Below are 19,355 nucleotides of genomic sequence, written 5' to 3'. Positions count from 1 at the left end.
GTCTCGCCCGGTTGTCATTCCCGGAGGACGAGAAGCAGAGGGTGTGATCCACGTTTACCTGGCCGCTGTTACCTGGTGCTCTCGTTGTCACTGAATGTCGGTCGTCGAATTTCATCCGCTGTAGGACGCTAAACCCTGGCTTCACTCCGGAGTAAAGCGGAGAAGGGATTAAAGGTACGTCCCAGTTGAGAGCAAATCATTTTGAAAAGGCGTGTTTGTCTAACCGGAGGCTCAGTAACGTTAGCTAAACAACGTTACTGTCAGCGTCAGACTACGTTGTCATTTAAAACAATACTAGTGCTGCCTTTACGAAACGTTTAATTTCAGTCACAACGGCTATTTTTGGCCGGTATTTTTTTTTGGCAATAATGTTTAGTTAGCCGAGGTTACAGGAAGTAAAAACCTGAGCACTGGAAGTTTAAGTTGTTAGCTAACGTTACTGAAATGCGCCACTTCGCAACAGGTTTCTCAGCAAGCTGAGCATAACAGACACTGTTTATGAAAAGGGCTTAATAACAGGCTCTGTTGTGTCCTGTAGTTAACTAATGAAGACTAATGATTTGTGTGTTGTGTGAACATAGCGTATATTCTCTATGAAAACCTGTCTGTGCCTAACCCTAGCTGACTCACCAAGAAGTATGTATGTATGTATGCAAAGTATGTTCAGAGTGGTTATTTAATGGCATTGGCATTAGTAGTAACACAGCCAGACCTGAATTGGATAAACAGATCTAACTGCGGTGGCACGATGACTTCCCCTCAATAATCGCTAGAGTGAAGCCTGTTCTCAGAAGAGCAGCTTTTGTACGACACCTAGCATTGTTCAGGGGCACAGGTATTGAATTCTGGATTTGCCCTTTGAGTTTCACCTCAGGATAGTTCAGTCATTCAAAATTCTCAGTTTTTTTTAGATTTGTCTCTGAATATTTTTATTATTGTCTTTTCCCAGAATGCTAAGAAGATCCTGACTCGTGGACCCAACATGAGCGTGACATCATGGTTCCTGGTCAGCAGCTCTGGCACACGCCACCGGTTGCCACGGGAGATGATCTTTGTTGGCCGGGATGACTGCGAGCTAATGCTGCAGGTGTGTGCGCCTTTGTATGTTTAAGGGAGACCGTAAGGGAAAGTGTGTGTGCTCGCTTTCGTGAAGTTTGCGTTTACACAGCAAACAAAGGCAGAGTGTCATATGAACCCTAACTGGTCATTGCTGCAATCAGTGAAAAGATGCCCAGGATACGTCGCATTACTCCTCACTGATGTCTGACAAGACAGCCAGTCGCATGGATATGTGAAACACCAGTGGGAGGCTCCTTGCATGCTTCATGTGTGTGTGCATTTCTGAGTGTGTAACCTGGTGACAGTGCCTTCACACAAAGTCGCCCCTGACTGCCTTTCAAGCAGTGACTTAAGTTGCAGCTAAAATATTCCACTCAGTTGTTTTTCCATGCTGTGTCTGTTATAAACACAATTTCTTGGTGTTCTTTGTATAATACTCTGTCTCTCATTTTCTCATCACTCTGTATTTAGACCAGTGAAATACGCAGTTGTTTATGCTTTCCTTAGTTAGTGCGTTATGCTCAGAAAAGCCCTGCCAACCACAGAGCTTGGTTAGATTGAAAAGTTGTTCATGTCCACATTTAGGCGTCGCTGGATCCAGAAAAAACCTCAGCTTCTCCCAGTCTGAAATGATGCAGACTTTTCTATTGCTCTGCTTAATAGCTCAGGACTGCTTCCTGACTTGGCACACAATCATTTTCTGTTCCAAATTTTCTTTAACCCTTTAATCTTTAGGTGTTTTTTGTGTTTATAGCTCAGTGCATTTTTTTCCTACTCAAATCACAGTTGAATGTCTGTAACATGAGAATCCTGTTCGCTTTGAAAAGCAAAGATTGAGTGTAAGTGAAGTCATATCAAATAGCATAGCTGAGGGCCTCGAATTGAATGTTTGGACTTTCCATGACAACTGGTTTCTGATCAATATCTCTATCTCCATGACCAGTGTAGTTAAGTTGTGTATTTATTGTTTCCTAGTGCCAGACCTAATATTTTCTCTCGGTTAAGGGGGGCAGAGAGAAGCTAAAGGCTGTTGAGTTAGGACTGTGGAATTCTTAAAATTGCTACATAGTTAAGCTAATCAAGTGGCTACACTGATTGATAAACCCACCATTTTAGGCAGTAGTGGATTTACAAGTAGTTATTTGAAAGTCAGCTGAGTGGATAGGTCAACATAGACAGTACGCACAGAAAGATGGTAGTCATTTTCTAAATGAGTTTGGCAGTCAACTTCAATCTTTGTGATTTTTGTGACAAGGAGACGTAGAGTGCCTAAAGAGCAGAGAAGAGAGTGAGTCACTCTGAATTACTTGCTCAGTTTGCACTTAATTGATGAAATCATATTCAGAAGTGGGTGAATTTTTCCTCTGGTTAATGGCAAGTAGAGTTTGGTGGATAACTAACATCTTTTAGTTTAATCTACTGCAGTATTTCAGGCTTGTGCACTGTGTATGCAGGGGGAAGGTCTCTGTGGCTCTGTGCAAATGTTAAGTTTTTATCCACTCACAGGTACTAATTTAGAATCATAGTGTATAAATTATGACTTTTAGGGCTGCAACTAATGATTATTTTTTCCTTAGATCAATCCATTGATTATTTGCTAATTTCACTGATTAAACATTTAGTGCACGGAATGTCAAGAAAAGAAGCTCATTACAGTTTCCTAGAACCTGAGAGGACGTCTTCAAATCTCTTGCTTTGTCCAAAACCCAAATATATTCAGTTTACAATGATATAGAACACAGAAAAGTAGTGATTTAGTACACTTGAGAAACAGACAGTGCTTGGTGTTCTGGCTTGAAAAATAGTCAATCAAAATAGTAGCCAATTGATTTTCTGTCCATTGACCAATAGATTTGCTTTACTTTTGTGGCAGTCTCGCAGTGTGGACAAACAGCACGCTGTGATCAACTATGACCCAAACACAGATGAGCACATGGTGAAGGACCTGGGCAGTTTGAACGGGGTGAGTGAGTCCATCTCTGGTGTCACATAACCTGCCCAAGCCCGGATTGATAAAGGCCACTGGGCTCCCTGAAGGCTCCTGTCTTACAGTTGGTTGAACAGTGGTAATCAGGAGACTGGATTTTCCTGCAAGCCTGGATCTGCTTTTTTCCTTCCCATTCTTCCTATCTCACTCTGTAGCCCCCCCCGCCCGCCCGCCCGCTTGCCCGCTCTTTTGCCACCTCATTGCACCATTACCCCAATGAAATCCAGAGTTGAGCAGTGGGAGAAACCATTCATTGTTCTCAGAGTGTTTCTTTTGGCCTTGGTTAGTGCAGCCAAACTAATCAGAGCAGAACAGTGCAAGGACCTGTAACTGAAATCCAGAATGGCTGTTTTTCCTCCCCAGTTATCTTCATTTACTCTCAGTAGAATAAGGTCTGCTCCTCCATTCTCTGTTCTGCAAACATCTAGCATTATCTTTCTTTACATTTAGTGATCTGAAAATAAACTCTAGAACCTCTGTCTTACAAATTATTAGTTTAGGCAGAAGAGAGCTAAATTGATCAACAAACACTGTTGCATGTTTATTTCCAACTGGCCCTTAAGCATTTTACGAAAGCCATTACATAACAACATAATCTCATCAGAGTTTTAATGTGCTGATGGATTAACTTTCGGTGGGAAAAGGGCAAATTACAAAGCACCTTACTGTATCTGGGTGCGTGCCACAAGGAATTAGAGAGCCTGTCACCTGTGAGTCAACACATTTACTTCATTAATGAACGGTGGAAATGATTTGAGCTTGATGTTATTTGCCTTTATTTTGCAGACATTCGTGAATGACCTAAGAATCCCAGACCAGACGTACATCACTCTGAAGCTCTCAGATGTCGTCCGATTCGGTTATGATATCCTTTTTTTTTTTATTGCTCATTTAAATTTAATTCACATATTTGTCTTCATTTTGATTGGATCTGTGTTATTATTGTAATACGGACTTTCTGCTCTCTTTGGTTGGAACAGTAAAAGTTGGCCATTAGCAGCCCACGCTGAAATGAGCCAGTAGTCAGCAGTTGATTCAGTCACAAATTTGTTGCATTTTCCTTCCTCTCTGTGGTCTTTGGCTCCATCGGCATGTTAATCCCCTGTGGGTTTTCAGTCAGGGGTTTGAGATTATGGTCAACTGTGGACACAAAAAAATCTCCTGCACCATCTGACCCCAGAGCAGAAAACTCATGAAGGTGAAGTGCAATTTAGAAAATTGGGAAAGCCGTTTAGATTGTTTTCAGGATTGTTTCTGACCAGAACTAATCTCACTGTATACTGTGTGTTGTGGCATGTGATGCTTCATGTTTCGGGGAGAGGGTTGCCTAAGATATGAGTTTGTTTGAACTGCAACAGGTTTTGAGTGCTTATCTGTTTTCCTCTTTCTTGTCAGGAGTAGAAAAAGTTACTTTTGCCCTTCTTAGTAAACAAGGTGGAAAATTGACATTAACACAGATTCAGTGAAAGACTCCTCACTGCACATTTACCATACTTTAGGTATCAGATTTGTATTGTGAGTTTGTCTGTTGTCCTTCTTGTCCTCGTGCCAACAAACATCTTCCCTGAGCCAGACACCCTGAACTGTGAATATATAAATAGGAATATTATTGCATTGTTTTACAAAAATTTAGACGTGATTGTGTTCTTTAACTTCTCCTGCACATGCTCATGTATATATCCTGGAGAGGAGTCAACACAAGGTCCCAGAGGAAGCTCTTAAAGTAAGTCATATCGACAGTCTGTTCTTCTTCTTTTTTTTTTTTTTTAGGCTGGCAGTGCCGAAATGCCTTTCAGGAGAAATGCTTTCCATGGATCCTGTTGATAATGATGAAGTGCAGTGCTCTTCTATTATTTTCATTATTGCTTTATCTGTTGATTATTTTTTCCAGTTCTCTTAATCGATAAAGTACTAATGCGTATGATAATTGCTAACTTTCTTTAAAATCTTTCCTTCTTTGTCAGACAAAAAGTCAAAAAACACAAGGGCTTTAAATTTACAGTGAGCGATCAGAAAAGCAAGCACGTTAGAGGGTTTCACCAAAAAAAATGTTGTTATTTTACCAACAGTAGTCGTCACTCAATTTTGGTGAGCTCTGTGCTTTGAAAGAAATTGGAGTATTGAAACAGGTCTTATTTACTGTCCATTAAAGTCTTTTTGCTTATTTGTTGTGTCCTCTCTGCACTTCATAATTCTTCCATGTGTGGATGCTAGCCTCTCCTTGATAACCACAACCTAGCTCACTGTCGGCTACAGCTAAAACAAATTATACAGACCCCAAATGTCTTACAAAAATGGGGTTATTCTTGTACACTCAGTTATATTGTGTAATTACATAGTGATCTGTTATTTGAATGTAAAAAAAATTGTAACTTTCTCATTCCTGCCAGTTGAGACCATGCTCATTTTTGCAAATGAATTAAAAAAAAAAAAAAGTCAATGCAATAGTTTCCATTGATCAAAAAAGAGAACATTTCTTTCTCATTTTCTTAAGGATAACACACAGTAACCAACATTTCTGCAAATCTGGCAGTGTTAGCCAGCCGGCTTATTTTCAAATGCAGCTCACTGAGAAGTCCCTAGTGAATATTCTTCCTTATACCGTATATGTCTGAGGACAGTTACATCTGTACTGATTGTTGTCAGAAGGTCTCTCACTTCCTGCTTCCCTCCTGTTTCTGTCTGCAGCACGAGAAGTACACCAGCCAGTTGCAGCTCAGTATAAAAGCCCTGGAGGCCAAGGCGAAAGAAAAACAGCAGCTCCAGAGTTCAGAGAAGAGCAAAGACTCTCTTTCCAATAATAAACTGCAGGACAGGGCTGAGCGAAGAGCCCACTCTCTGCCAGGTGAACAACTCCAACCACACACTTTGCTAATATCATAGTAGATATTAGCAGGAAGGCCGCAGGTTTATGATAACAGAAGTAGGTTAATTGTTGTAGCCTGAGAGGAACTGCTTTAACTGAAGTGGATTTGAATACCCTGTTCACACTCTCAGGGAAGAGGAAGTCTTTGTGTTTCCATGTGCTACATGACTTTGACAGTAGATCCCTTGATAAGGCGGCTGTGGATTCTTTTATTAAAAGCTTTCCTAGTATGAGATTAGGATGCCATGTGAGCCGAGAGGCTGAAGCTACAAGCTTATGGAGTAAGTAAAGAAAGAGATCTTGACATCCCGGAGTTGGCAGAATGAGTATACATGACTAAGGGCTTGCTAGACAAGCTGACGGGTAATGGGTTAAGGACAAGCAGTCTTATCTCTCTCAGCCATGCCTGACTGCTAACAAGAGGTGGGGTCTTGCCAAGCATGCCGATCCTCGTTGAACACGTGTCGTATAAGAATTAGACAGGTGTGTGGGTTTTTGGTGCCAAGGTGGCACTTCTGTCCACATAGCCGGTGGTGGATTTGTTCCTGCTTATATTTACAGTTGCTCTCACACCTTCTCTGCCCTGAGCTGTACTGAGTAAATCATGTTTTACAGTTTAGGCAACAGTGGAACAGTCAGAGAATTGTTAGTTTGAGAGACGCACTTTGTGAATTAAGCTCATTCACACTGACCTATTCTAGCTGTTGTTGATTTAGCAATTCTCGTGATTTCTTCTCTATAATCGCCCTTGTCAGCTTGGAGGGAAAACTACTACTGGCGCTTAAAATAGGACTTTTCTAGCACTAGGCTCATATCCCTTAGAGTGCCTTACAAATGTGTCATTGAACTGCAGAACTTTGAAAAACATTTAGTAAGCCTTATTTTAGTAATATGTAGTTGTATCTCCTGCAGCTGTAAGCAAACTGCACTGATCCAATAAACCTTTGACTGCAAACTCTTTGCTGAACATGCTCACTGAAGCCATGTTTACTAGGGGCCACTCAGTTACCGACTGCAGTCACAGCAGCCATGCGCTGTGTTGTTACGATCCAGTCCACCAATGAGATAATGAAACTACCCGCCTGATAAAGGAACAGTGTCAAGGAGATAAGGATAGTATTTCATGGTATGACAGAGAAAATAAAGCTTGACTTCTGTTGTATACTTAAAACAAGTGGAGTGGTGTGTTCATATATATAATTTTTTTTTTTGGTTTTTTTTGTTGTTGCAGATAACTAAATATAGACGCTGTACCTCACAACAGAAGTCTTTGTTTTCTTTCATTTTGTTTATGTCTACATATCTCTGTTCACTTCATGCAAATGGATTATCTTTGGCTGAATTTGCTTGTCAGGCAGCTTTGGTATAATGTTTTTTTTTTTTTTTTTTTTTTGCTCTACTCTTGATTGATGCTTTATATTGCCTTGGGTTTTCTTTCATTTTACTTTTTGCAATTCTGTCACTTGCATGCTGAGAGAGCTGTGTATATCTTATTCTGTGTGCTCTTGCTTGTTTTTCCCCTGCAGCTTTACAGGATATGGACTGTGTCCAATCGTCCGGTTGTCTGCAGAGCAGGACACTTCACATGTACAGTGTCTGACTCAGTCAGTCCTATTTTACTCTTCCAGGACGGAGGGCTATTCAGTACTTACTAGAGGGTCGCAAAATGGATAGTTCACAACTGTCAATAATACAGTACACATGAGCATTACATGATTTAAAATGTCCTAAATTCTTATCCTTTTTTTTTTTTTTTAACTGATTGCTCACGTAGTGAATATCTACGTTTTCCAATTTCCCATACAAAGCTAACCCAAAAAGAAAACTAGTACAAAAAAACTTTAAACCAATTTTTAGGAATGGAATTTTTTGTTAGGCCACATATTCAAGACAAATAAGAAAGTAGAACTGAATTGGTAAAACTGGTTTTTGACAAACTGTCAAAATCTGGATCTTTATATCCCTAATACTATCCCATTTTAAAAAGTGCTGCAGTTGCCAACAGGTAATTTTACCTTGCTCTCTCTTGGGTCCTTTTGGTTTTCTTTGCTCATTAATTAATAAATAATAAATACATAAATTCAACATAACTCAGGGCTGTGCTCAGTCCACTTTAGTTGTAACACTCACTCATGTTTTCTTTAGCTAAAAGCAGAGGATTGAGTAAGAGGAAAGGAATTGGTAATGTGCCCCTCTGCTTGCCCCGTCACTGTGTTGATGTCTTATTGTGTGTGGCCAAGGCAACAGTGATGAAGTGCTGTTGAGGCTTAGGATTGTAAAGTCTCCACATTAAACTCCACAAAGCTTGTTTAGCCTAGCTATCAAGCTGACAAGCAGCATTTAGATTATCTGATAAGTGCCATATAGGCTGTCCGCCATGTGTGGACTGGCACACCAGCTGCTAAACACCAGTTCAGAAACGGCATCAGGGAAATAAGACCTCTTTCCCCAGGTTGCACCTATACAGGGAGTGTATACGGAGGTCAGTGTCCGAACTATGAGTGTCACTGTCTACAACAAGCCTCACATTAGTTGCACTGGTTGTCCTATATACTGAATTTTGCATTTAATTTTTTTCTTTGAAGATTAGGATTAGTATTGTCCCGACTCACACAGGATTATGTTTTGGTGGTTTGCGTGATACAGTTGGTATCATAGTTTGACCCTGACTGCTCTCCCTCTGTCATGGGAGTGTATGGGAATTGTAAAAAGCCCAAAGGCTAGGCGTAGTTCAACACTCAGTTCCATTGTTGTGCAACATATTGTTGTTGCACGACCAAACCCAGACACAACGCTGTTTTTATAATGTGACTTATACTTACATACAGTAAGTTTGTTTCACTTTGCCTCTTTTTTCTTTCCCGCCTTTCCTCCCTGGATCTGAGTGTGCCCATGTGCCTAATGTTGTGTGTTTGTGTGTGACTGTGCGTTTGTCTGTTAGCTGCCACAGATTCTCCGATATCGAAGCCTACTCCTCTGTATGGCCAACCGTCGTGGTGGGGGGAGGATGAGGACCCAGCCAACAAAAAGCAGAGCAGAGGTGGAAAATCGCCAGAACAGGAGTCTCCAGGTCAGAGAATGTATCTTATATTACTATATATATTACTACTATGTGCACAAGCTCCTATTTTAATAATGGTATTTATACTGACATGTTTATATCTTTAAATCAAAACATGTGCTGCAGAATTATTTGTACTACAATTGTACTGGATACTCCCACATCTATGAATTAGATCCTAATTTGTAATGACGTGTTTTTCTGTGGCACTGCTATCTGATGCCCTTTGGGGGTCACTGAGAGATGGATGGTGTTAAGCCCAAGGCAGGTTTCTGGCTGCCAATTGTGGACTGTTTGCCAGGCCATACCATACCATGCCAGAGGGTAGTGCCTGTCTGCCTTGTGATGGATTATGACCCTCAGAGCTGCTGGGGTGGGGGATTGTTGGCCCTGAACAGGACTGTAAAAAGATGATTCCTACTCAGCTACCCTCCACTGGACTCTGAGCTCATAAAGTGATACTTGGCCACATCCAGCTGGCACCCAAAAACCAACTGCCTGCTTTGTTTTCTCAGTCTAACCGCTGGAATCTTTGTGTTATGTGTGACTCCCAGTTTCAGGGATTGTGTGACAGTGGCATCCCAGTCGAGCTTTAAGAATTTTATTCATGATGATGTTGGAATTTCCTTTACATATTATGTGTAGCTATAACTGTGGGCTCGGAGAGGGACTCTAAAACAAATAGCATTCACCTATTGTACATCTGCTGTTATTAATTTATACGGAAATGGTATTTTCTTTTTCTTAATTGCACTTAGTGGATTATGTAGAACCATCATCAGTGTTTCCTATGTATGAATGTGTTTACCATCACCTCATTACTTTTTATTGCTAACAGAGCCTGGCAAAGATGTGTCCAAATGTGAGGTCAACGGTTCTCTGTCCGACAGTCAGGCCAAGTCCATCTTCTCCTACCGTCGGGAGCCCAGCTACTTTGAGATCCCAACAAAGGAGTTCCAGCAGCGACCTGCCAAAAAGCCTGAATCGGAAGTTCATGAGGTTCCCACAAAAGATACCCCCGATCCCACTCAATGTGTCCCCTCCACCCCCACACCTCCTGTGGTCCAAAGCCACGCCTCCTTCACCATCGAGTTTGATGAATGCACACCAGGTAAAATGAAGATCAAGGACCATGTGACCAAGTTTTCTTTCCGCCAGCAGCGAAAGCTACCCTCCACAGAGGTTGTTACCACACCCACCGAGGTGATGTCAGTAGAAAGCAAAGTTGCTGACTGGCTAGTCCAAAGCAATGCTAGCATGATGAGGAGGAGGTCACAGGCTGAAGACACATACAGCACAAACAGTGACCCGTCACTTCTGAAGAACACCAACGGTGAGTCACTCATACAGTTTCTGTTTATGTTAACCAACACTCGCTGTAATTTGAATAGTGTGCTAACTGGTACGCTAAATTGTTGTCTTACCATCATCAGCAAACCACCGTGAAGATGGCATTCAAAGTGATTCAGGGGATCCTGCAGTCCCTGGAAATAGCTTTGTTCAGTCAGAACCTCAGACTGGGTCCCAGGTGTCTCCACAATCCCTGAGAAACACCCCCCCAGAACGCCTCACCTCCCCTGACTCTGAGGAGCCCTTGTCCTACTCTTCTCCAGAGTCGCAGTCCCTTTCCAGTCTCGGCAAGGCTGAGCCTCACCAGGCCTTTGTCATTGAATTCTTTGATGAAAACCCAAGAAAGAAGTGCTCCCAGTCCTTCATCAATAACACTACCCCACCTGAGCCCTCAGGACTCAGGGTCCAGCTGGAGAAGGCAAGGAAGAGCTCAAGCCCAACTGGGGAGAGACAAGTCCCATTTTCAGCCTCCACCACTCCTCCATCCCAACGATACACCGTCCCCCTGAAGGGCCCTGCTTCCACTGGTCCCCAAAGAGCTGGCTCTCTACGAAGGGAAAAGACAGAAGACCGAATCAGCACCAGCTTTTCCTCCCGTTCTTCGTCTTCTGTCTCTGTAAGGGCCTTTTGCAGTGTGGGCCGGAAATCAAAACTCGCCCAGGATTTTACTGCTGAATTGTTCAAACAAACAAAGCAGGCCTGTTCTGCCAGCTTGGAGAAAAATACACCTCGTTCCTCCATAGCAGCTAAAACAGAGGCAGTGGTAAGATCAGTGTCCAGTCCCCCTCCATCTAATGCTCCTTACCAACCCCAGACTTCCTCTCCTATCCACAAGCCTATTCCCCTCAAGGCCCCTGTGATGCCCCTGGCATCTCACAGTGTGGAAGTCAAGAGCCCTATTGTCAGCTCCAGAAATGAAGAGGAGGACAGTCTTAGTGATGCAGGGACCTACACCATTGAAGCAGATGTCCAAGATAAAGAGCTAGAAGAGGCACGTAGCAAGATTGACAAGGCAAGTTGTTTGATCTATTTTATGTTAATTCTAATAGTTGCTATGGCTACAAATCACGACATGTTGTTTCAAGGTAATAAGGTGGCATTACAATTCAACAATGTCTTATGGAGACAGTCCCACTCAGAGTTGACCATGGACATTGGCAGTCCCACTTTTTCCATCGTACACTTATCCACTTGCAATGCTTTGTTCCTGACAGGTGTTTGGTGTTGTTGAGAGCCCAGAGCGAACCAACCAGAGTGAAGCAGAAACATCATCAGCATTTAGGCCTGTTATTGTTCAGGGCAGGGAGCAGCATAGGCAGAGTAACAGTGGGCAGGTGAGGCCAGCTCCAGAGCAGGGACAGAGTCTGGTGAAGGTAAACCTTCCTGATCAGGGTGTGATCAATGATTGGATGTAGTGATTAATAATATTAACATCAGTTCTAAAGACAAAGAGTTAATGTGTTGGGTCAGTAAACCATAAATGTTTAAATGCACAAATCAGCATGCATTGCTGTCTTGATTGGCCTTCTTGGTGTTTCCACTCTTTGATGGTGTCCTCCTTTGGATTTCTTGATTTGCCTCATCTTTCCTTGTAGGTTCTGGGTTCTTTTTGGTTTTTGGCTCTATACTAACTCATGAAACAGATTGATGTGTGGTGTCTTCTGTGTTACGTCATATCACCATTGTTTCCTACTCAGGAAATCATATAATTATCAACTGGGCTTTCTTCATAATGATTCATTTTCTGTCTTTTTTATCTATATATTGAATATTGAATAAGTTGCATGTTTCTTACGCAGGTTCAGCCAGCAGGTGCAGTATTACAGGGGGCTCCTAAGTGGATGTCTTGCTGGGCCAGCTTGGCAGACAGCTATGCAGAATCTGGCCCTTCGTCTGGCTTCTTTGACATCCCTTCCCAGATGGAGCTGTCAGGAGGGGGTAAGCCACTTGACAAGACATGAGTCTATTTGAAATGATAATGAGAAACCCTGGTGAATATGAATGATATTCAGTTCAATATGTGTGGTTAATATGCATTAAAATTGTTTCATTTCAGCACGAGGTGCAATCACACACAAGGCCACACTCAGCCTAAACCATGACAGTACAGACTTGAGAGCTCGACGCATCCTGCCCCAGGTACCAGTGGGGGAGAAGAGTGACATTCCAACTCCCAGCATCCATGTTCATTATGACCCGAGTTCAACATTTGATGAAGAACAGAATAGTTTAGTGGACCCCAGGTCTCAGGATGGCATTCACAGGTTGTCAGTGCAGGACGACGTAGAGCCTGACAGCTTGAGTGACGCCAGCAGGTCCGATGATGGTTCCATAATAGAGCAGAGGAGGAGACCGCTGTCAGACACAGAACTGAAGAAAAATGAGGAGAAGCCCAGACTCCCAGCCAAGTCTACATCATTCTACATCGAGTCAGAAGAGGTTGCGTCCAAACCAGAATGCGGAGGCTCAAAACCCACCACTCCTAAGACTGAGAGAAAACATGTGACCAAAACTTTCTCAACAGCCACCCTGACCAAACAGAGAGGTAGCCAGGACTCTGGAAGAGTCAAGCCAAGTCTGTCTGCTCCTATCCTGGACCAGAGGACAGAGAGTCCAGAGCACAAAGAGGGCGCAGTATCCCCATTAATCAGACAAGAGAGCTTCACCAAGGAGCGGCCTAGCAATGCCAGATTGCCCAACATCTCTAGCCAGCCTGCTCAGATCGACCCAGACCCTGTATTATTCAAGGGAGCCTGCAATCAGGACACTCATTCTTACCTCAAAGAGACAGAGGATGTTCTTGCTGTTCTTGAGGCCAAACTCCAAGCAGGACATTCAGAAACCATTCCGTCTCCAATAATGGACTCTCTTTCTGGGGAGTCTGATGTGGATACCTCGAGCACAGTCAGCCAGCATAGCAGCAAGACCAAGCCAAACACATTGACGAAAAAACCTTCTGTTAGAGGCCTCCACAGGGAAAGGTCTTCAGCTAGTATAGCTAGTCAGGATTTAAATCACCAGTCCATGTCGTCAGAAAAGCGCCGTTCTCAGGGAGCAGACAGCAAGAATAAGACTGAGTCTGTCAGGAGGCCAGTTGGACTGAGACGTAGTGTTGGGAAATGTGGTTCCACAGACCTAAGTGATGACCCTCACAGCTTACCTTACTCTGATCAGGAGTCTAACACCTACCAAACCCGCAAGAAATACACCGTGCCCCTTCAGAGGGAGGACACCAAGACTTCCAGAGTGTCCCAGGCCTTGAGTCGTGCCAACAGCTTGTCAGCTCCAAGACCCACCAGGGCATCCATGCTACGTCGTGCTCGCTTGGGAGAGGCCTCAGACAACGAGGGCACGGAGACGGACAGGCTGTCACAGGAGGCGTGCAACATCCCAGCTAAGCAGCCCCAAGAAAGCAAGAAACTCTCCAGGCTGGATATGCTGGCGATGCCCCGTAAGCGGACGAGCTCGTTCAACACACCCAGCGACACTGAAGCTTCTTCCACCCCACAGTGGATGGGCAGGAGCACAGGATTCTCCAACCGCAGCACAGAGTCCAGTGGCAGCTCCGTTCAAAGGGCCTCTGCTCCAGGGCCAAAACCTGTAGAAAGGCAGCAGAAAGCAGCACTGAACAAGACCCCAGTCACCCGCGGACGTTCAAGTAGTGCCAAATATGCCAGCAGCACAGCAAGTGAGTATAATACAGACCCTCGCAAATACCTGTTTCATTGAATGTAAAATATTTTGACTGCTATGACCACTTACTCATGTCTTAGTCAAACCAGTATTGCAGAAAAGAGATCACTTTGTGCCGGGATTGGAAGCAATACAAGATCTTTCCTCAGTATATATACTGTATGTTTCAGGAAATAATGCCTAGATTCTATACGTAAGCAGCTTTTTTTTTTTTTTTTGGAAAAGTGTCATTTGGGAAGGGAATTGATTCTGGACTTTCACTAACATCAATAATACTAACATTCAGACTACAATACCTTTTAGATGAATTTAGATATTCCTTTATCTCCACAGTGTCCTCATGCAGTTTAATGTAATATATGATCTCACCTTTATTTACAGTCACACCATGAGGATATTGTGGATATGATGAACTCTACAATATGAGCCTAGTACAAAATGCTTTATGCTACACAACACTGTTTTCACTATATATGGTACTATGGTCTCGTACTCAGCTGCTATACTGTGGAACTCAAGTACTCATTTCAGTTTGTAAATGATTTTGAAACAAAATAAGTAAAATGAATGGGTTACAAATGTGGAAATGAGGACTTCCACAGTAACTTACCTGTCTCTTCTTCTGGGGGGGGGGTTTGGTGATTACGTCTGAAATACTTGGTGGTGTTTTTCTTGCCTGTATTCTTTGATGGCATCTTTTTTTCTCTCCTGTTTTCTTCTTCCTTATTCTTTCTTCTCTATCCTTCATCCTCCATAACCCAAACCAATTCATGACACCAAGGCTCCAGGAGGCGACAGAAAGGCTCAGACTATACCTCTACCTCAGATGAGGATTACGACTCAAACCAGAGCACTCCTAAACACAAACGCTCCCAACCTTCCTCAGCCTCCCACAGCCCACGCAATCAGCCTCGGCCCCAGCCGGTGGTCGCCCTGCGTCCAAAGCCCCGCGGCAGAGATTCTGAGGAGGAGAACCCCGAGGGAGACGCCTTCCAAAACTGGTCCACTCACAGTGCTGAGATTGCACGGTAAGACAGAAGATATGATTGGCTGACTATTACAAATAGAGCTTTTTACATTAAGGCTACCATAAAAGTTGGGTTTGGTTTTATTCTTTCAAAAACAAACTACACACACCACAAATACTCACAACCAAAAAAGAAGAAACCAAAATAAAAGACACAATCAATTCAACGTAGGACCTGGACATGCAAAGATCAAAAATGTAAAATCAAAGAAAACAAAAGAAACTATAAATAAATCATCAGATGCCTCTGATGTACAGTGCTTTTAATTTTCTGCAAAAGAGGATTTTAGCTGGAACATTTCGGTCAGTTTATTCTGTTACTGTTATGGAAGATCTGTGTAAAGAACAAAAAGCAAGGATTTTACATTCAGTGGAAAATGTGAATCTTATTTCTGTCAGCCATCTTGCTAACACATGTTCCCTCCCTGCTAGGTTGAGTCAAGACCTGGCTAAAGACCTAGCTATCTTGGCCAGAGAGATCCATGACGTGGCAGGTGATGGTGATCCTCAGAACCCTGGAGTGGAAAGCAGCTCATCTATCTCTGCAGCAACCGCCCATGAACAGGTAGATCAATGAGTATATCACATACCTGGTGCAGTTGCTGTTTCTGCTTTGGCTGTCCTGATCAGGTGCAGTTTTTTTAAAATTTCGATCACTAAATCATAACACTGTTCCCAAAATGAGAAAATCAGTCACTTGTGGTTAGTATAGAACAGTACATTTTGGTTTCATCTGTTTCATTGTTTTGTTTACACATCCACCATAGAGATTGTCTGTCTCTCTGTCTGTCTTATATTATAATAATAATAATTCCTGATTGTGTTGCTGGCTCAGTGTATTCCAGAGGCTGGATTAAGCTACCAGAGAGGCCCACTAAATTCTGTATCTACAAGGGAACCTGACCAGAGTTCAAGTGACCACGAACAGAACTCCAGCCAGCGAGCCCGGAGCGCAGACGAGGTCTGACACAATATGCTGCTTCGCCTCAATTTTACGACCTCTGCGATGCTGCCGCTGGGGGATCGTTCTAAAGTATTTTTGTTATTTCTCCAGATCATTTTGGACAATCTGATGCTGAATCCAGTGTCTCAGATCATCATGGCCATCAGAGAAAACACTGAGCAACTTGCTGACAAAATTAAGTAAGATGTTGAGAAAACAGGCATAACACACACATACATAAACATCCTTCATTCTCATGCTTAATCCAGGTTTGATGAAAAACGTTATTGATCCTGTCTGACAACCAGACTGCACTGAGCCAATAATCTTATTAAATTAGTATAACTGAGGGAGTCAGCATACAGACCAATAGTCCCACTGACAATATGGGACTGAGACAACAGAGATGTAATCTTCTAAGTAGATTAGATGCAGAATAAACATTGTGTGTACGTTGAAAACATCCATTGTGTGTTGTAGCCACAGTTTTTATTCTTCTACTCTTTATTAATCAAAAAATAACTAGATATCAAAGAAGAAAAATATATGTTATAAGATACTATGATTAGATTTAGTTGTAGCTTTTTAGCCACAATTAAAAAGCTCCTATGGGGTCTTGTACTTTTAGTATCCCTAAATCTAAATCAACATTTTGGACGCAAAAATGTGGATTGTTAATTTTTAAGGAACACTGCAAGACGACAACTTACTAACAACTGCACTTGGCATTATACACACAGGGTACTGTTCCAGGACAGGGAGGATATCTGGGAAGAAATTGAGGCAAAGGTTAATTCTGACAGTGATGCCCCCATTTTCAAAACCTCCAACAAGGTTGGTGACTTCTTTTTGTACATTTTTAAACTAAATTCACTCTTAAAAAAATACTTTGCATTTGAGCTAAGTCAGACATCTGTCTTTCAGGAAATCACCTCTATCTTGAAAGAACTTAGGAGAGTTCAACGACAACTTGAAGGTTAGTCGCACCGTTTATAGACAATATAAATGTAAATAATCTTTATCTTTGCAATACTTCTGTAAAGGGAACCCAGTTTCTTGTCTGTTATTTTCTCTATCCAGTCATTAACACAGTGATGGAGCCCAGTGGGCCGCCTGAAGCATCCAAGGGCTCAGCTTCTGCCAGATCCTCCTCGTCTGGAGTTCGCTCCTCCAGACCTCCTTCCTCACGAGACTGGAGAACAGTCCACTCTGTCTCGAAACGAGGTGGCGGTCCGAGGCCCGGTGAGGGTGTCAGGAGACCAGCTGTGACACCAGACGATCTCAGAGAGGGATATTTGGTCTGAGATCTGACACAAATACACAGTGCTGAACTTCTGCTGTAACCCCACACACACAGGTGTTGGACCATTGTGCGCAGAATGAAACCAAGCGGGGGGAAGTGAGACTGGATACACAGAACTGAACCCTCCTGCACATCCAAACATACACACTACTGCACTATGAGCACTACACACCTACACAACGGTGTAGTACACAGTGAAGCCTTTGCTAAACGCGCTGATGAATTGAAAAACTACCATAATACTTCTCTTCACCTCTTAAAAGCCTCAAAACTATACTTGATTCTGTGTGTTAGAGATGGTCCTCATTATTTACCAATGATACAACCAACATTGCTGATTTTAAAAGCTCATTGTAATTACTTGGTTTAATTTTGAACCAGCCTGAACTTAATCAACTCAGGGAAATTTATTAACAAATCAGATATTTGTGTTTAGTGACATATAACATTTTGAGGAAATATTAGTTCATTGATATTAGTTTTAAGTAGAAACAAAAGCAGTAACACCTTACAGATGTTAGTGTACTGTGTGTTTCTTTCCTCAGTAAACCCACTGCATTTCCTTCGATATATTTTTTTCCCTGGTTGTGTCTTTGTTTGCCGATTCTCTTTGTGGAGCAGATTTATGGAAGAATGTAAAAAGTATTTATTAGGGGTCTTTTATGAGACACTGGTATTTTGTAACCGAGACAACATGACTTCGGGAGAGAGCTGGTAGACTCTATTGCCAGACCAATTCATCTTGCATTACACAGTTGCTACCAGCCAGTTTCTTGTGTATTTATTCTGTTATTTCCCAGTGGAGCAACCTCTTCATTACATTGACATTGTCTGTTTTGCCCAGCCAGAGGTGAAAGTCCCTCAGGAATGTGTGTCCAAATGGAAGTTGTGGCTGAGTCCATGGTTTAGTCACCTGGCAACCACAAACTCAAGTGTATATAAAACACTAGCAACCAGTTTTCCAGCGTTCCTGTGCTTTTACCTTCTGAAAAGTGCATTTTTATTTGAGTTAAACACAGTTGGGGGTTTGAAACTTGTTTTTGTTTTTTTTCTGTTGTCTTCCATGCCTGAAGTTACCTCTGAGGGTTTGACAATCATAAAACGACTGACAGGGATGAGTCTCCTTTATCTGTGTTTGTACTGAGCTCATCACGCTACACCTAAACCTCCACATGTTGGTGTCATTAACTAAGAGCTATCAGAGCGCTGTGATAAGAAGTGATATTTCCTCAGTGTGTCGAGTCACAAGGTCTCTTCTGATGGGTCTTCACATGACAGGAGAAGTAATGTAGTTTCAGCATGTAAGCTGACAAACTGTGTGAAACTGCAAATCTGATAATTAGTTTGTGACATTTTGTTGTTTCGTATGTAAATATCTAAAAGATACCTATATGTCCTACAAATTACCTCTCAATCTTGTCTTTTGCACTAATGTAGTACAGCATTATCCCCTTGATATGCTGCGAAACTGAAAGCCTTTCTTCTCCTGTGACAGATTGTAAGCATTTGATGCTGTTGGAGTTGAAGCAGGGAAAAAGGCAACCCAGTACACCAGCAAGTTTTTGTTTCCCTCTTCCCAGTCCACACTGTACACGTGATTGTAATTGGGAAGTACCTGTAAGTGCCACAGAGCTGTGTGTGGACAATGTTTCATGCAGCCAAGTACAGTGGTTGTTTACAAACTCATGCGAAAACTGAATGTTTGTCCTTTTTAGCTCAAAGTATTGCTGCTATTCATCATCTGTGGGATGGTGTTTCCCATTTGCTTTACTTCATCTAAGCCCACAGAAAGTCAGAGAGCTAAAGTTTAAATCATGTGTCCCGTTTTTTTGCTATTCAGATTCTGTTTCTCCTCTGTACCCTCCAGAATGATTTGGTTGTAATCTTGCTGTCCTGTTAGTTTGTATTTATGTTTGGTTATTTCTGTAATTTGTTAGATAGTTATTCCAGGTTTGTTTGGTTTTGTCTTTTTTTTTTTTTTTTCAAATAAATGTGATAAGCAAAACTGTTTCATTTGACTTTCTGTCATCTATTTTTATTCACTCACTACCCTTTTAGATATCCTG

General features: G+C 42.3%; 1 protein-coding gene across 2 annotated transcripts; it reads left to right on the top strand.

The window, feature by feature from the left end:
- On the top strand, positions 1 to 19,264 carry cep170b (centrosomal protein 170B). 2 transcript variants are annotated; one of them, XM_040137263.1, is made up of 19 exons: positions 1 to 174; positions 950 to 1,087; positions 2,933 to 3,022; positions 3,833 to 3,911; positions 4,711 to 4,769; positions 5,735 to 5,891; positions 8,854 to 8,982; positions 9,812 to 10,306; positions 10,407 to 11,335; positions 11,538 to 11,657; positions 12,123 to 12,261; positions 12,380 to 14,011; positions 14,798 to 15,044; positions 15,476 to 15,608; positions 15,879 to 16,004; positions 16,098 to 16,186; positions 16,727 to 16,820; positions 16,911 to 16,962; positions 17,067 to 19,264. In XM_040137263.1, the coding sequence occupies exons 2-19, from the start codon at positions 983 to 985 to the stop codon at positions 17,288 to 17,290; spliced, it is 4,899 nt and encodes a 1,632-aa protein (XP_039993197.1). In that variant the 5' UTR covers positions 1 to 174; positions 950 to 982; the 3' UTR covers positions 17,291 to 19,264. The 2 variants fall into 2 exon arrangements, with proteins under 2 accessions (XP_039993197.1, XP_039993199.1); XM_040137265.1 differs by lacking the exon at positions 11,538 to 11,657.
- Positions 19,265 to 19,355: the final 91 nt, after the last annotated feature.

This window comes from Xiphias gladius, chromosome 10 (genome assembly GCF_016859285.1).
Source record: "Xiphias gladius isolate SHS-SW01 ecotype Sanya breed wild chromosome 10, ASM1685928v1, whole genome shotgun sequence".
Taxonomy (NCBI): domain Eukaryota; kingdom Metazoa; phylum Chordata; class Actinopteri; order Istiophoriformes; family Xiphiidae; genus Xiphias; species Xiphias gladius.
Note: the sequence above shows the minus strand (reverse complement) of the source record. Positions and strands in the feature narration are given on the sequence as shown.